The sequence below is a fragment of the Fusarium poae genome, chromosome 1 (genome assembly GCF_019609905.1).
Source record: "Fusarium poae strain DAOMC 252244 chromosome 1, whole genome shotgun sequence".
NCBI classification, from domain to species: Eukaryota; Fungi; Ascomycota; class Sordariomycetes; order Hypocreales; family Nectriaceae; genus Fusarium; species Fusarium poae.
The window spans coordinates 3,170,399-3,186,870 of NC_058399.1; the positions used below are offsets into that span (position 1 = coordinate 3,170,399).

Here is a 16,472-nt window from a genome sequence, read left to right on the forward strand (position 1 = left end):
GACCGAGAGCATTGGTCAATGGGGATTTTCAATGCTAGTATTTCTTGCAGAATGCTTACCGTACTGTTGGTGGTACAGTATATTTTACAACAAGCCATACCTGGTACGTGCTGGGACTGCTAGTTAGGTAATTTTCAGGTATGTTTTATGCTTGTTGTGAGAAGTGAGGAGGCACACACAAGGTTGTATGTAAAATTCGAGATTTCAAGATGTACATACATCCATATTGGCAGATCAAACATTGAATACGAGGAACCCCTAGCAACATGGATGTCTTGAAATACCAGGGTCCAATGTGGCTGTACATGCCGTAGTAACTATTGATTCAACCGACCCAGCCCAGCTCAGCAATAAGTGGCATCACCAGGTAAGACAGGCGGCTAACTCAGCTAGGCAGTTTTTTCTGAAGTTCGTTCTAGAAACCCTCCTCGCGAGTGTTTACTTGCCTTGCTGACTACTATTTACTTCATACAGCCGGAACGCAGCTCTCAAACATGCTAGGATTCACAGGCTGATTATCCGCTTTATTGAGATGAGGTCTCCCTTTTATTATTTCTCCTCTCTGTCTCAATCTTGGCTTTTCAAAAGGTACTCCACTCTGTCATCACTCTCAACTCATCCCGTAGACGAATAATAGATGAATGTGCGGAAGAGTCGCCTAGGCCGGCCCGCTAACGGAGAGACGATGGGCGGACAGTACAGGATTGAAAGCCTCGTTTCCGATGCCACGGATCCGTAAGGAACACAGCGCGTATACACACAGGCAGGTAGGCAGGCAGGCATGCCTAGTAAGCTATATTAATAATTGTTACATACGACGCGACACAGAGTGACGAGGCGTTGGCTGATGGGGATGAGGATGAGCATAGCATGGCTGGGGGAGGCACAGAGACATGGTAAGAGGGTAAACAATAACAACCCGTGCGGGGTGTATACATGTGTCAAACCTGGATAGAGAGCACTGTTTTAGACACGGTATATTTATTTGTGAATGTCTCAACTGTCAGTTCACTTGATTTCACATCCAATTTCAGGAGAAGGAAAAGAAAAGTGGTATTGCAAAAAAGTGGCTGGATTTAGGTCCCGTCCAAGAGCACTGAGCAGCCAACGTCATTACGTATCCACCCCATCCTCAATGGATGTCCCGAGGCCCCGAAACCCGACCCCGTTGATGCAGAGACGAGACCAGCTCACTAAAAGTAGCAGCATGCCTACCGCATACCGCCCAGGTACCAGGGGAGTACTGCTGGAACAGCCACCCAGAGTCGAGATTTCCCAGGGCTTTTATGGGCCTCTTATGTGGGCGTTTTTAGATGCGAAGTCTCCGTCTTTTTGGTTCTACTGGGGGGGCTTGTCCTGGTGCAGGGAAGAGCCGTCCTAGATCTGACACGCAGCCACAGACAAGTCTACGGATCCCAATACATTAGTTAGAACTAAAATGCTAGGCTAGACCAAACTGTCTGTCACTGTTCAGTTTACTGTGCTCTCTCTACGTTATATTTTTTAGTGGAAAAGGGCTTTTGCCTGACTTTTTTTTTCTTCAGTGGTTATTGCCGATTGATCCTGTTCCAGTGTTTGAGCTCAGGTCCCTCTTTACTTTCCTTGTCTTGTTCTGACATAAAGAATTGCCGACCCGCTGGTCCCCTTTTACTACACTTCTTGCTTCTCTTCTTACACCAAAAGGAAGGAAGAAAAGCTTTGATTTGAAGCTTGCTTGTCTGTTGCTTGCATTGAGCCCGTTATTTACGGATTACCTCACCTTGTCCTGGCTCTGCTGCTTTGCCTCGCTTTCTTTCAGCAGCTACTGGCTTACTCCTTGACCCCTCCGCTTTGCCTTGTCTTGCCTTGCTTGCCTTGCCACACGCACCCTCTTTTTGCTGCCATTCTTAGCTCACTCGCCGCTGTACTCTTTTCGCTCGCTGCATGTAACGCTGGCGTTTTTGGAGACGATCCGCTCAAGTTAACGACAGGCACAATCAGGACTGTTGCCCATCATGACGTCGAGCAAGTCCTTCAGGGCTTCTTTAATGCCCTCCATGTTGCGATCCAACACAGACCCCGATTCCTCTACACCTTCTTTTCGCAAGAGTGTGAGAAAGTCAAACACTGCAGACCTTTCCCAGCTCCAGGGCTCAAAAATTGGTTCGTCAAAGTCCACCACAAACCTGCCTCAATTCGGGCCCAGTGAGCAAGAAGACGCTGTACAACAGAACGAACGCCCTCGTTCCGCCGAGCAAAAGACTCTTCGTAAACGCAACGATTCGGCTCCCAAGGTTTCCTTGCCAAAATCACAATCCACCACAAGCCTGGCCCCTTCAAAAAGTACGAATCGAATGTCGAGATTCTGGGGCAACCGCCTTTCGTCCTTTTTACCGTCGCTCGTTGTACCGTCAGAATCTGAAGAGTCCCCAACTCCAAAGGCTGCACCAACACCACCAGTACCTGCGGTCCCCTCCGCTCCCGCTGCCGCAGCGGCCGTTTCGCCTGCACCCACCAAATCCTCCTCGCCCACAGACACTTCGACCACTACTAATACGGCCGGCACCCCTCCCACGACTGTCGACGACAGCTCTTCGTCAACTACTCACAGCATCACTGATCCCACCGTCCGGATGCAGAACGAATACCACGACGCCATGTCATATCATCACAACGGCATTAATCAAGCTGGATCCCCACCTAGCCCAGACTCAATTCCTCCCCGCGGCAGCGACAGTATGGACGGTCAATTAAGACCCAACCCCCAAATCATGGCACCGATCCCTCCATCCCCAGAGGTCCAGCGAGCGGCTATGAGTACCCAAGAGCCCAACATGCCTCCTCCCCCGATTCCCACCTCTTCTTCGGAGAACTTGAGCAACGGAAGCGGAAAGCTGCGCAAAGAAAACCCCGCCTCTCGAACGAGAAGTGGCTCTCTCCAGCATGCGCCGAGCAACTCTTACGGAGGCGGCGAGATCCATGCTCTTAAGACTCGAACAACTTCTCCAGCTCCTGACCGCGGACGCCGGTCGTCGTCAGTCCAGTCTCCAAGTAACCGCAATAGTAACACCAAGAGCCGCATAGTTTCTACACCTCTTGCCATTAGACCCGGGTCATCTAAGGGCGAAGCCAGCCAGAGCCCATCTCGGGGTCGTCTTCGTAGAAGTTGGTTGCCTGGCGGAAGATCCCGCTCCAACTCGATGGATGTTTCCAATGCAAACTCCTCAACTGCTTGGGTTTTGTCCGACGATACACGAGCTGAGTACAATGCCTCGTTCCTCAAGAACGGAGAGAAGGTAAGTGATGTTACCCCTCGTTGAAGCTTATTTTCAGAGTTAATATTTGCGTTCAATCAGGTCCCAGAACTTTGGAACGAAAGCGGAGCTGTACTTGTTTACCTGTACCCCAAGGGAAGCGGCCACGGACCCTCTTTCAAGGTTCAAGAGTTTACCATCAGCTCGTCTTGGCTTTTCAACGAACTCATCCAACGCGAGCGAGAGACCCCCACGAGAAACCGCAACACAAGTTTCAGCGGCCGTCTTAGTTTGACTGCCGAAGATGCGTCCCGATATATCTCACCACCAAACTCACCTCCCGTTCCTGAAGATGGATCAGACGACTGCTTCCACCTATATCTGCCTACAGGGGCTCCTGGCCAAGAGATGAATCCCGAAATGGACCGTCTGATTGCCATCCGCAACTTGTTTGCTTTCTTGACTGGACAGCCCCTTGTTGGAACCAAGGCCAAGCCTTCCAACTTCCACGCATTCCTTGACATTTCTGCCCTCCTGGAAGAGTATGGCTTCACCAGCTATGATGGAACCACTTTCGGAGACGCAGTCGACCTGAGCTTCGGGTTCTATATGGATCAGCACGCCCTTGCAGACTGCCGACACAGCCGAGAGAAGACATTGGAGGCAGTGATTCTCGGTGAGCGCATGCGATCGGCCGACCTTTACAACGAAGCCTTTGCCCATGCTGCTGGCAAGTACGCGGCCATCATGGACCTCAAGCTCCCTCTTTACGAGCAAATCACACCCAAGACACGCGTTAGCTTGGAACGCGCCCATCTCGATTTACTCAACCGACAGCACAGCGCCAACATGCATCTCGAACAATTTGACTTCCCTGCCCTTTTCTCCGGTATTGCCAACTCAACTTCCATGAGCGAGCTTAGAAGTGTCCGCTTCAAGATTTGGAGGCAGTCATTCACCAAGATGCGAAACTTTGCCTTGAGCTACTACAAGACCGCGTTTGGCAACTGGCCACCCAAGGCTAGCAGCAAGAAGAATCCCTTCTCCGAGAGCGGACTTAACCGACTTGTTCTCAAGGTTTTGTATTCTGACATGTGTGCTCTTTATGACCTCCTTGTTGATCGTAACAACCGAACCTCGAGAATCATGGATGAGGTCCCTGAACTGTCCAACGATCCCGACAAAATGATTATGTCTGCCCTCCGAAACATCATGTCTGAGTTTGATCGCTCGAAGCCGCCCGTTCTCCCTCCTATTCCCTACGATTGTCCTCAATTGCCCACTGCGACATCCATCCTGGAAACTTACGACACGCTCTCGCCCAAAAAGCAGGCAAAGTTCGATAAGGGCATCAAAGAGCACGAACTCATGCTTATGCTCAACAAGGCCTACAACTACGACACCAATTCTGCCAAGGTTCCCTTCCTAGACAAGTTCAAGGAGTTTGAGCTTCGCGAGGCTAGAGGCAAGACACCCCAGGACTTTGCTGACCAGCGCATTGGTTACTGGTTGTTCCTTTATGTTGTGATTCAGTCGCTGCCTGTCTTGGTTGTGGATGCCCCAGGCATACAGTTCACAGAGGGTGTTGAGTACTTTCTTTGCGAGCCCCCCATGGGCAACCCTCCCTGGGTCCCCGATCAACAAGTCAAGAAGATGTGGTACGAGGTCGCTGGCGGAGGCGGTTTGGTTGAGCTTTCTCAGGACGCTGTTCTCTTCAGTGTCGAAGCTACCTACCATCGAAGCCACTGTTGGCTCGCGGCTACCCAGTGGGAGAGTGGTGGCTCAACTTCGCAGGCGCCAGACCAACCTCAGATGTCTCCTCTGCAGCCTCCCCGATCCATGTTCTTGGACAACGAAGATTTCGTTCCCACACCACCGCCCTCTTTTGGCAACGGTTACAGCACTCCTCCTTCTCCCATGGGCAGCCCTTCAGGCGCGCTACGACCTCGAACACACTCTCCCGGTGGAAACAGAGCGAACCAAGCTTGGCGATCAAGTATCGCACTGGGATTGGAACCTGTACCTCTTCAGCCCCCCAGCCCCTTCGGAGAGCGTAGCAGCTCTCTTGGAGGACGCCCTCCTAGTCTGATGATGGGATCCCGAAATTCATCCATGGCCAATCTGGCTGCCCTCGGCGGCCACTACCCTCAAACAGAGTCACCACCTCCTGAACCCACTGGCGCGACATTTGACGATATTCTGAAGCAGGAGCAGAAAAAGGAAAAGAAGAAGAGCCGCTTCTTCTAAACCAATTGTGTCCCTTGCCAGGGTTTTCCTTTTCGAATTTATCCGCACTTTGGAGCCACACTATTGTACCAGCCTTGTTACATTGGATGTTGAGTTGTTTCCTCGTGCTGTTCATCATAACGATTTTGATCGGGGAGCGTTCCCCGAGTCGGAGTTTTACATGAGCGACTACATTCATGTTGGATTGTATCGTAGGCTATCTTCTTGATTTCTTCCTCTTTTTTTCTTTTCTTACTCCGATCTCGTCATATACGCAATATCACATAATTCTTTTTTTTTTTTTTTTGGAAAGGAGATCCTGGCGGACTATTTTTTTTATAACGACTTTTAGCATGACAAAGAAAAAACAAAATCTACACAGATATGTAGTAGGGACGGAACAGGGTCATCATCATAGCTCTTTTGTTTTAGACATGGTTGATAGAGGCGATGTCAGTAATTGGCCGGACGAAAAAAAATGTTTAATTGGTTTGACTTATTTTTTACATACAAGGCGTATAGCAAGTTCTGTTCACATAATACAAGGGTAGTGTGGAACGGCATGATGGCGTTTGTTCGATACTGAATTGATATAACTCTTGACTGAGTTGATTTCCTCGATTTGAGTGTGTGTTGCGTGTGTATAATGCTTGTTTATAATGAGTGTCTGTTAAATGTTGACCTGTTGACTACCCCTATTGTCTGCATACAAGGAGGTTCACTTGTCATCTTGGCATATTCTACCCTGCTTGTGTAACTGAACTACATACTTGTCACCAAACTACACTGCACAGATCAAATATGTAAAGATTAAAAGATTGTGTTGGTTGGACTCTGCATCCAATTATAGTTATTATACATTTAGTTTCAATATATGCTGTATATGCCATGAGCTCAATCTTGTGTATGCCTACCTACTTTCGAGTAGTAGGTCTTTAAAATTTAAAACGCCTTTTGATGATGTTCCTGTTCCCGTTCCTGAGAACTTTCTATACATTGGGACCTTTGTGGTCGATTTCCGTACACATTCCATCCATAAATCGTAGCCATGTTTTCCATGTTTATCATACTCGTTTGAGAGTGCTTCGCCTCAGAGTGTCACCTTTTGCCAGCGGCCTCGTTCAGTGTGCCACCACCACTCCTTCTCCTTCTTATCCGCCACGATTCCCTCGCGGGAATTCCATCTTCCAGTACATCCTGCCTTACCGCCTGCCAGGCTCTCACCCGCATCACTTTCGAGATCTCTTATGTCGATCAGACCACCCTTGTCATCCGTCGTCCCACGGTCGGGATGGAGATGGTACTTGATGGGGCTTCCAACCGTGCCGATGAATCCCGCCATGGTGAAGGTGTCGTTAAAAGTGCCATCTTCTTCAATAACGTTTACGGTGAACTTTGGTTGGGACCGGGCTGCTTCGAGACGTGCTTGGGCGGCCAGGCGTGACGTGTGAAGATTTGAGTAGGGAGCACGGCGCATGTCGCCAAAGGGAGATATAGTCTCTCGCTCTCGTGGAGAGGCGATGGGTGATGCGTTGGAGGATCTGAATAGGCGTGTGGGCGACATGGGGCTTGTTACTGAGCTAGGTGGAGGGGTGGAAACCTCGGGTCGCCCTGTAGGTCGGAAACGGTCGGAAGGGAGATCGATTCTGTCAACCGGGTAACAAAGTTCCTGGAATATGCCATCCGGGTCGTTGGGGGTGCGTAGAGTCCTCAGAGCCGGAAAGCCTCCTGCGCCAATACTTCGAGCAAGGATGTCGTCTGCAGCGTTGACGCAAGTTGAGTGGCTAGTGATGTCCCAGTGAAGCTTTTGGATAGTGTTGCTGGTCAGATATGGCATCAGCCACAGCGAGAAACTATCATTCTCTGGCATGGTGGGCGGGAAAGTCTGAATTAAGGAGAAGTTGACGAGGTTTCGCAGGTTGGAGAGGATGCGGGCGAGAGCAGCCAGTGAGTTCATTGGTGTGTGACGGAGGGTTAGCTTGCGCAGAGGGGAGCTGTTGGACTGCGTCGCGAACGCTGACAGGCCGGCGGTCGTAATGCCGCTGATGTGAGAGAGTGTGAGGGTCTCGAGGGGAGGGAGGGTGAGAAGACTGCAGTCGTCGAAGCTATTAGGCGGGAGGTTACACAGATGAAGGTGCTTGATGTTAGGCAGACGCTCGAGAGTTTTTGTGAGGAGTGTTTCGGGTGTGAGAGTTGCTCCAGGCAGACAGTGAACGGTGAGACTCTCGAGTTTTGACCAGTTGGCGTTGAATGACAAAAAGGTCGCTTCCTGGAAAGGCTTGAGCTCTCCCGGCATGACCAACCCGAGTTGCTGAGTATTGCCCTGCATACGCTGCTGTGTCTGATGCGGCGACGCCTGAATGAGCCAGTTCATCTCCTTTAAGTTCGGCCTCGTGGACAGCGCGTGGAAGATCTTGCTGAAGGAGTGGTCATAGATAGGTGACAGACCGCGGAGACTCTCAAGGTTGGGACACGCCATGACCAGCGTGGCGATGAGATCCTCATACTCGGCGATTGTTGAACCCTTGGGGACGATTTCGGGAGCAGGGACTTTGAGTGTGCGGACGAGACTGGCAAGACGAGGGTTGGAGCGGAGTATGCGACGGAGCATAACGACTCGAACGCCCTGAGACATCTTGAACTTCTTTTTGTGGACGGCTGAATCTGCGCCTACGAGTTGGATGTTTCGATACCTTGATAATATGTTAGCGTATCATCGCATGCATGGAAGCATTCAACTTACAAAGCTGTTTGAGCGGGCTGATACCACTTGCGACAAGAAACAGCGACATTGGTCGCATCTCGCATCCAGCAAGTCGCACAACTCCCGCTCTTTTCCCCGACATGGAGATCTCTCAACTGCTCCATGATGCCTGACAGTACTCTAGCAGGTAATTTGGCGAAAAGCTCATTTGGCTTCATGGGCGTTCTTGTAGAAGATGAAGACAGGTTCTTGATAGGCAATGGTCGCTGATACATGTAGTCTGGTCTCCATTTGGAAGCCGAATCGGTGGATTCCATGCTCGGTCTGCTTCCCCAAGAAGATTTCATTTGTGGCGAGTTCATCGTTTCCCGGGAATGAAGTGATGCTAATGTTGAGGCTGAGATGTTGGAGAGTTGTCGTGGTCGGTTGATATTGGGTTTCGGTTGAGAGATAGCATCGCGGCTCTTTTTGGGGTTTGCCAGGGGAGTTTCGAGAACAGTATACGTAGGACGAGGGAAACCATCAGGTGAGAAGGGAACTTGGTTTGTTTTTGGCGATTCGACTATTGTGCTTGTATTTGCGAGAAATGCATTGATGGCGGTTTCTTGAGCTGTGGATAGATCCTTTGGCGAGCCAAACATTGTAGGATGCACTGGGCGCACCGAGACTGTAGTGTCCTTCATTGTGGTGTCGAGTTTGAGCTGGCTTTTGGAGTGTTTGTCATTTCCTTTTCTTATTACTGGGGGAGGACCGGCAGAGAGTCTTTTTGATCGGAGTTTGTTGGCACCAGGACGACTAATAGAGCAGCAGTGGGTGTTAGTTTTGAGTGAAACATCCAAAAAGAGTAAAATGTTTTGGAAACAAAAACAAAAAGAGAGAGTTTGAATGTACTAGGGAGAAAAGACGGGAACAAAAGAAGGTAAAGGTAGTGCTAGAATCACACCATTTTCTAGGTAGGTTCCATCTCTTCGGGGAATAATAATAGACCAGGCAGGACTAGGCATATTCGGCCTCAAAAAACCATCCGCTTTCTTCTAGATCTGACGTCGATGCTGTACGGGCGAACGAATCTGACAGGACGATTCATGGCTTTACCTTGGCGTTGTCTGCTGTAGTGAGGCTGGCCATGCTGGTTCCAGGGGAGAGGGCGCCACTAAGCACCAAGGAAGGGAATTTGTGGGCATGTAATTTAAAGGGTACGGGTACTGAAAGCGCTAAAGATGGTATCGAATGCGGCCAACACCAACACCACCACCACCACCACCACCACCAAATAGCGAGGCGCGCCACTGATGGCTTGAGACAATCAACCAAGAGTTTGGTAGAGACAGGGCAAGACATTGAGTTTCTCTTTCCGGGGGATAATGGATTGTCAAAGACGGAAATAGTAATAGGTATTAACCATAAAATAAAAAAAAAAGGGGTAAACATAAACAAACAATGGCGTTGTTGTTGGTTGTATGGTACAGGAATAGGTGGTGTCGAATATGGCTATGGGGGGGATGAAAATGCAAATGAAAACTGACAAAAATAGAGATAAAAACTTACACAAGGTCACTCGATCGACGAACGTGCTTCTTCTTTGGCGTCTGAGCTTGAACTTGTGTCTGAGTCTGCATCTGCTCTAAAGGGTTCTCATCAATCATGGTAACAGCCCAAACATGTCTCCTGAATTCTTCTGCTCTTCTATCATCGATAGCCGACATTGAACTTCTCCCGTGATGGAAGAAGCGGTGGAAGTCTTCTCCATGATGGTTGTGCTGGACTTGGAACATGGCCATTTTCTTTTGTGATACAATATCTTGTGTCGCGCCGCGTAGATTTATTACTGAAATGATCTGATCCGGATCGGTCTTTGTGGAGATTGAATGACAAGATCGACAATTAACCGTTAAACAAACTGAGCTGAATTGATAGCGTCCAGAATCGAATTGAACTGAAGTATTTCGTGATAATGTGTCACCAATAGAATTCGGTCTGCCGTCGATAATGTTCCGAGTATTGATGACTTATCCAATAGCAATGAAAAAATAAATATAGGAAAGGACAAGTATAGGACAAGGAAGAAGGGTTGGAGAGGACGTCAGGAGCTTAAAAGAGAAAAGACGATAGATCAGGGAGAGACTGTTCTAATTCGATCTCATAATAGCCTGTCCTAAATTCAAGGGGACTTGATTCGATTCGTAAGGGGAGGGGCGGGGGGGTTCTTAGACATGCATGAATTTCGTACGTGTATTTTAATATAATAATTTGTCGTTAATATGTGTTTATATAAGAAAGAGAAAAAAGATAATTATCTAGTATTCCTCTTAAAAATGGAAGAAAACCCTCAAAAAGCTGGGTCTTGATCAACCCTGATAAAAACAAAATCCAACTAGTTTCCCGATCGATCTCATGATGATAATGATCACATACATGGGAGGGGGAAAAACAAATACCATGTTAGACTAGTACTCCGTCAGTCCGTAGGCAAACAGTACATAAGAAAAACCAAGATTCAAATGGAGAACCAATAAAGACCCATAGAGTACCCCTGCTCTTTACATCTTCTTCCCCCGGCTAGCAGCTATTCCTTGCTTGCTACTGGTTAGGTTGTTTTGGATTCCTGCTCGGGCCTTGTAAGTAAAGAAAGTTATGGAGGGCTTCTTCGGCTTAGTGATGATAGGTTATTAGGCGAATGAACCTGGGGTTACAATAGAACTGGAAAGTAAAAGTAAAGAGAGACATTCTGACGTCTGCATTTGGTTAATCAAACTCACTCTTTTTGTTACTGCCAACCGACAAGACAAGACAACTCGAAATTAATCTAGACTAGTACCTGGTTTCTTGCATCTTGCAGCAGTAGTACGTGCAGAGGACGAGGCGGCGGTAGACAAGGGGCCAAGCGACCCAAGTCTCTCCTCTCCAGCCGCTCGACCATGATCAAAAATAGCATAGACTCCCCGACATCCCTGCTGCTGTCCTGTCCTACTGTATTACCATATACCCTTTGTATCACCCAATTTTCTCTTACCGCGAATGCCTATCAAGTTCAACTCCATCCAGCACAGCCTAACAATCAGCGGATCCCATGACTTGGACTCCAAGATGGGTTCATCCAGTCGCTATTCAACATGACCCAAAACACAGTCTAGTCTACCTGGGCTTAACTAGGCAGTCGCTCTTCTTAAGCGACCGTTTTGGTGGGAGAGTTTACTAACGCGTTTAGTGTAGCTGCAGTAGTAAATCGGTGGCTGGCTGCCTCTTTATCGAGTAGGTATCCGTACACAAGTAAAATACTTGGTTTTCAAGTCCATGACCAACTTACTTACAGACTTAGACTTGCCGAGTATATACCAACCGCCTCAAAAACAATAGTCAACAATTTTGAATATTTGCTTTTGTAACACCGGCTGATCATACCATCATTCAGTTTTGACAGCCAAACCCGTGCAACGCTGACATGGGTCCCCAGACTTTCAACTCTTCCGATCAGAGCAGGGAACATTTTAGTACCACTACTACGTATTTCTCCTTCTTCCCCCCCTTGCCCAATGCCCAACCCGAGCAGGGGAACCATAAGTAAACAGAACAAAAGGATACACGAAAAAAAAAAAACGCATCTATTGCGCAATGACGGACTTTATCTTCGCTTGCAGACTGCGAGCATAGAATCCGGAGATTTGATTATCCACAAGATAATATTCTTCAAATCCTGCTGTATCCGTAACCAGAATGGAATGACAGTAAGCATAAAGTTATGCATTTGCATACTCTTTCACAAGCTACTCGCCAAGTATTTGAATCCTTGTGATTCGCAGACAACGCGTCCTTCCCACGGTTCACCGTAGAGTAGTCTAGGATATTAGTATGTAGGATAACTGGAACAGAAAGATGCATGCGCTGTCAATTCCTCTGTGGGGTTCCATCATAGCAAAAGAAAATATCACAAACAAAAAGAAAGGCCGGTAGATCCGTTCGTCTCCCAACTATCTTCCTCTCGGTTGCATCTTCTGACTCTCATGGAAACACATTACAACCTTGAATACATACATGCATCCACCACTGATGCCATACCGCTTCTTGTTGCAAATCGAAACATAAACTGAACACAAGGATGCCTTGCCGTCAATGTTTTTCGTTATCCAACATGACATGTTTCCAACACGCTCTTCTCACTTTCCAACCTCGGGTTCGCCTATTCGCTTACAGCAACTAACAACCCAGTGACCCATCTTTGGTTCCAAGTTTACTGCGGGTTCACGTTTCCTCGGCTCTACAATGTGAGCAGGTCATTAGCTTCTTAGCCTGTGGGTACATTCAGCTCAAGTATCCGTGTAGTGTATGTGTATTGTATCGTTATCTTAGCCTCATCATTGCTTCATCAATGATGCCAAACTCCAAAACGCCTCCCTTCACATGCAATGGCAACCAACTTTTGACTTGGTTCTGAAACTCAACCTTACTCGCCACACCTTGGCGCGGGGAGAGATAACCTGTGGCTTTCTACAAGTGGCGCAGTTCTCTGCATCCATCTTCTCACTAGGCAGTGCGTAGGCAGGCTGGCAGGGCAGGTCGATCAACATCAATCCTCCTCTGAGCCGCCGGTAAATCGCACTCTTTTTGATGGACGCGCGGCGACATCGCTTGGGTTGCTCGTCGAAGCTCCGCCTTCATTGTGATGCCCACCAACTGTAATTTTGTCGGATTGCGATGTCCGCTTGAGTCTATTCGTCATCTGAAGAGTTCCGAGAACCATCCCTGCATCGTTTGTCTTCTTTGTGGGGGAGTCATCCAATACCAACCCTTCATCAGGGTGCATGGTGCGCCCGAATCCCCTTCTGAAAATGTACTGAGGCGTGCCGAGAGGTGCCATCTGACCTTCTTTGCTGAGTTCGCCTTCAACCATCGGCATTGGGTTGATTCGCGCGTTCTTGATCCAGTCGAAGATCGGACCAACATCTAGAATCGATTGCACCCGGTGGTGTTCCGCCTGCGTCATGTGCTGCTTTCGTTCCAATATCACCTCTTCTATGCTGTTCTTCAACACCAATGTCTCGACAAAAACCGCCTTTTTCTGACTAATGCGACGTGCACGACCAATCGCCTGCGCTTCCACCTGTGGATTGAGTACTGGGTTGATAAAGTATATCCTCGATGCCTCTCTCATGTCCAGGCCAAAAGCTGCCTGTGATATGTCCATCAGTAGAACCCTAAATCGTTAGCACTTAGCTTGGTATAGTGACTGAGTAGTTACCTGAATTTCGGATTGTGATTGAATGTATTAACATATTGGGACCTCCTCTGTACGGTCAAGCCTTTGGCGTAGATAAGATGTTGTATTTGGAGCTGTTTGACGTTAGAGCTAGACTTTGACCAGAGGCAGTCTTGTCAACCTACAACTTCGAGCATACCCGCTAGGTACCATGCAATATTGTCGTTTTCATAAAATATAAGTATCTTCTCATCTTCCTGATATCTTAGAATGTTGTCAATGAGATAGGAAAGCTTGTTTGACGCAGTAGCCGTTATTCTCGCTTCTTCCAGAGGCCCAAGAGCACCATCAAGAATAGCCTCAGCTTCCGGCTTTGTGTCCTTCATACCACGAGCACGTATGCTTGGGTGCTGGTCATTTCCCAGCTTGGTGTTTCCAGCCCGTGTTTGTGAGTTCTTTCCTGGATCGTTTGACGCAAGCATGCGCTCCCTCTCGGAGACTCCCTCTTGGGCTAGCTGACCGTTGAGTAGTGAGTTGAACTTGTCAGGCTTCGACACTGATTCGTAGACGAGTTTTTGAAGGGCTACCAGCATGTTTGATGAGCTACACATGCCGTCTCCCGTCTCGCCGTCCAATGACCAAGACGCACTGGAACTGTTCGGCATGCCTTTGACGAAAACCGGCATCTCGTGGAATTGATTACTCAGTGCCTTGAGCTTATTATTTATTACGACATGGCCAAACTGTATCGCTTGTTCGAGAAGTAGACGATCTTCATCGCTAATGGGGACTTTCTTTTCCTGAAGGAACTTTTCGGCAGTCTCAACAGCTTTTACAATATCTTCTTGCGAATAGAAAGAACCACCAAAGAAGCTTGCTTGCTTGAGATTTTGAAAAACCTGCGTCAATGCTTTTCGCTGTTTGGCGTGGAAGAAATAGTCCATGTCGGTTCGCTGAGATTGTACGGCATTGAAGATAACCATCATTGCAAAGATGTTGAGGGACATTTTGTCTTGGTACGAACCCTTCAGAACAACCAATCTTTCATTCACAGGAGGTAAGAGATCACCGACTTCTGTGAGGCGGTGTCTGATGATGAGGGAGTTTAAGGTAGATCTCAAGATGTCCCAGCGACCTCGACCAGTTGATTTGTGCTTTGGGAGCAGCAGATACGTCGTCCAATCCGCTGTGGTGTCCCCAGATTCCAGAGAGGTTTTTGCCCAGGGTCGAACTTTAAGATAGAGCACTGCAATCGCGCCGATTCTCGTCAAATCTTTCTTTTCCATCTCGAGATCAGAGTTGCTTTCATCGACGCGAGTTTTGGTCCGGGCGATATCTTCGCGGTGTACTCCGTCTGATTCCTTTGCCATCTTTTGAGCATCAACTCCGTACAAACCATGAGATGGGGTACCAGTCACAATCCAACGCGAGGAGAAATGTAGAGATTCCAAAACGAGTAGCATATCGCTCTTGCCACTTATTCTGGAATTGCCAAGCTTGTGTCCCTCATCGACGATGCATCGTTTGAAATGAATCTGGGATAACGGAGAGGCATCAACTCCCCCTTCTTTTCTCTTTAGTGCTTCCAGTCGAGGCTGAGAGAAGAGTAGCATGTCGTACTTGAGCAGATCCCTGGGAGGCGGCAAGTCTTTGTATCCGTCCACTACCAGAACCTCCAAACCGTCGGTGTGTTTTTTTATCTCCTGTTTCCATTGCGCTAGTAGGTTGGAAGGTACCACGACGATACTGCCATTGCTGAGATAAACTCGCTTCTTGGTCAATTCCACTACCCCAGAAGCACGTCTTGTGGTTCGCCTTGTCTTTGGTGGCGGAATAAAGTAATAGCCGGGGTTCTCTTCGAGCGCCTTAATACATTGTGTGTATTCGTGGCCCGATTGTGCTTTGCAAAGGTTGAACCAGGGTTTCCATGGCACCGAGTGCCTCGTAGCACAGGAAGCAGCCATGTCCGCCAGAGAGGCCAAGCCCTTCCTTATTGGGCCATCTCCGACACGAAAGTGCTCGGGGGGTTGGGCTGGTAGGTCTCTCGTAGCAAGAATAAGTGCGAGGCAGATGATAGTTTTACCAGCGCCCATCTCTTCGGCGAGAATGCCACCAGCAACTCCATCATAATAGCGTGGATCCTTCAAGACTGTACTGGCAACTGGGTCAAAGTACCAAGCTCCGCCTTCTTGGTCCTGGATCTGAAGTAAACGAGGGTCGAGAACCTGCTCTGATCGGACTTCTTTTTGCAGCATCAATGCCGCTGACCTTCGCTGGTAAGGATACAATTGTGAATTCAGGCCTGGAATTGTGCCATTCAAAATATTGCAGATAGCTGATTTATTATACGGATCCTCAATCGAGTCAATTGTAGGCGCAGGCGAAGGGATGTTGTTAAAGAGCTGAAGAAGTGACATGCCTTCTTCTTGGTCACTGTTCAAGTTGACAGTTGTGCGGATGTGCAGCCTGTCCACCCATATCGCATTTGCGTTTCCGTTCCATGCTTCTTGGGAGTAGTTCAACTGCTCAAGGATTTTGTTTCTGGATCTGAGTAAGGAACGATCTGATCGTTCAACAGTGCGGCGTAGCGCATCATCCGGGAGGAGGTACAGCCTCAAAGTGCCTCGGTCGGAATCTTTGTGTTTGACATTAAATTCAAGTCTTGCCCAGGACTTTCGGCACAGGTCCAAGTATGGTTTGATTCGTTTTATCTGTGTCAATTTGATTTCCAAATCATTTGGTAGGTAAGTATCGTGATCGTTGATGTCCAAGTCACTTGACAAGGAACGAAAGCTTTTCCAACCTGGGAGGTCCTCCGAAGCCCAGACTCTCGATTCTGGACAAAGTTCCTCCTTCTCAATTGTCAAGGATCCAACGGGAATTAGAGGTGCTGTGTTGAGACACATTTTGGGTTGCCTCTATTAGCACCAGCGCTGCAGCAGGTGGTAAGTCGGCAACAGAAAAGGTCGCGGTAGATTTCAAGAGGTTCTATCGAGTCATGTGATGAATAATCGAGTATTTTATTTGAGCTGTGGAATTGGATTTTTGTGAGCGAGGGAGCGAGTAAGTGAAATGATAATATTGAAAGAGGGAAAATGATTGACGGCTGCCTTGA

At 48.3% G+C, this 16,472-nt stretch overlaps 3 protein-coding genes across 3 annotated transcripts; 1 reads left to right on the forward strand and 2 right to left on the reverse strand.

Annotated features, from left to right (window-relative positions):
• Positions 1-1,994: 1,994 nt before the first annotated feature.
• Positions 1,995-5,480, forward strand: FPOAC1_001038 (uncharacterized protein; the record flags this gene model as incomplete). Its single annotated transcript, XM_044845644.1, has 2 exons — positions 1,995-3,275; positions 3,336-5,480. 2 exons carry the CDS (start codon positions 1,995-1,997, stop codon positions 5,478-5,480), a joined length of 3,426 nt encoding a protein of 1,141 aa, XP_044711560.1.
• A 1,069-nt stretch (positions 5,481-6,549) lies between these two features.
• Positions 6,550-8,846, reverse strand: FPOAC1_001039 (uncharacterized protein; the record flags this gene model as incomplete). The annotated part of the gene is made up of 2 exons (XM_044845645.1): positions 6,550-8,152; positions 8,203-8,846. 2 exons carry the CDS (start codon positions 8,844-8,846, stop codon positions 6,550-6,552), a joined length of 2,247 nt encoding a protein of 748 aa, XP_044711561.1.
• A 3,881-nt stretch (positions 8,847-12,727) lies between these two features.
• On the reverse strand, positions 12,728-16,263 carry FPOAC1_001040 (uncharacterized protein; the record flags this gene model as incomplete). The annotated part of the gene is made up of 3 exons (XM_044845646.1): positions 12,728-13,355; positions 13,400-13,491; positions 13,543-16,263. The coding sequence occupies 3 exons, from the start codon at positions 16,261-16,263 to the stop codon at positions 12,728-12,730; spliced, it is 3,441 nt and encodes a 1,146-aa protein (XP_044711562.1).
• Between the last annotated feature and the right edge of the window lie 209 nt (positions 16,264-16,472).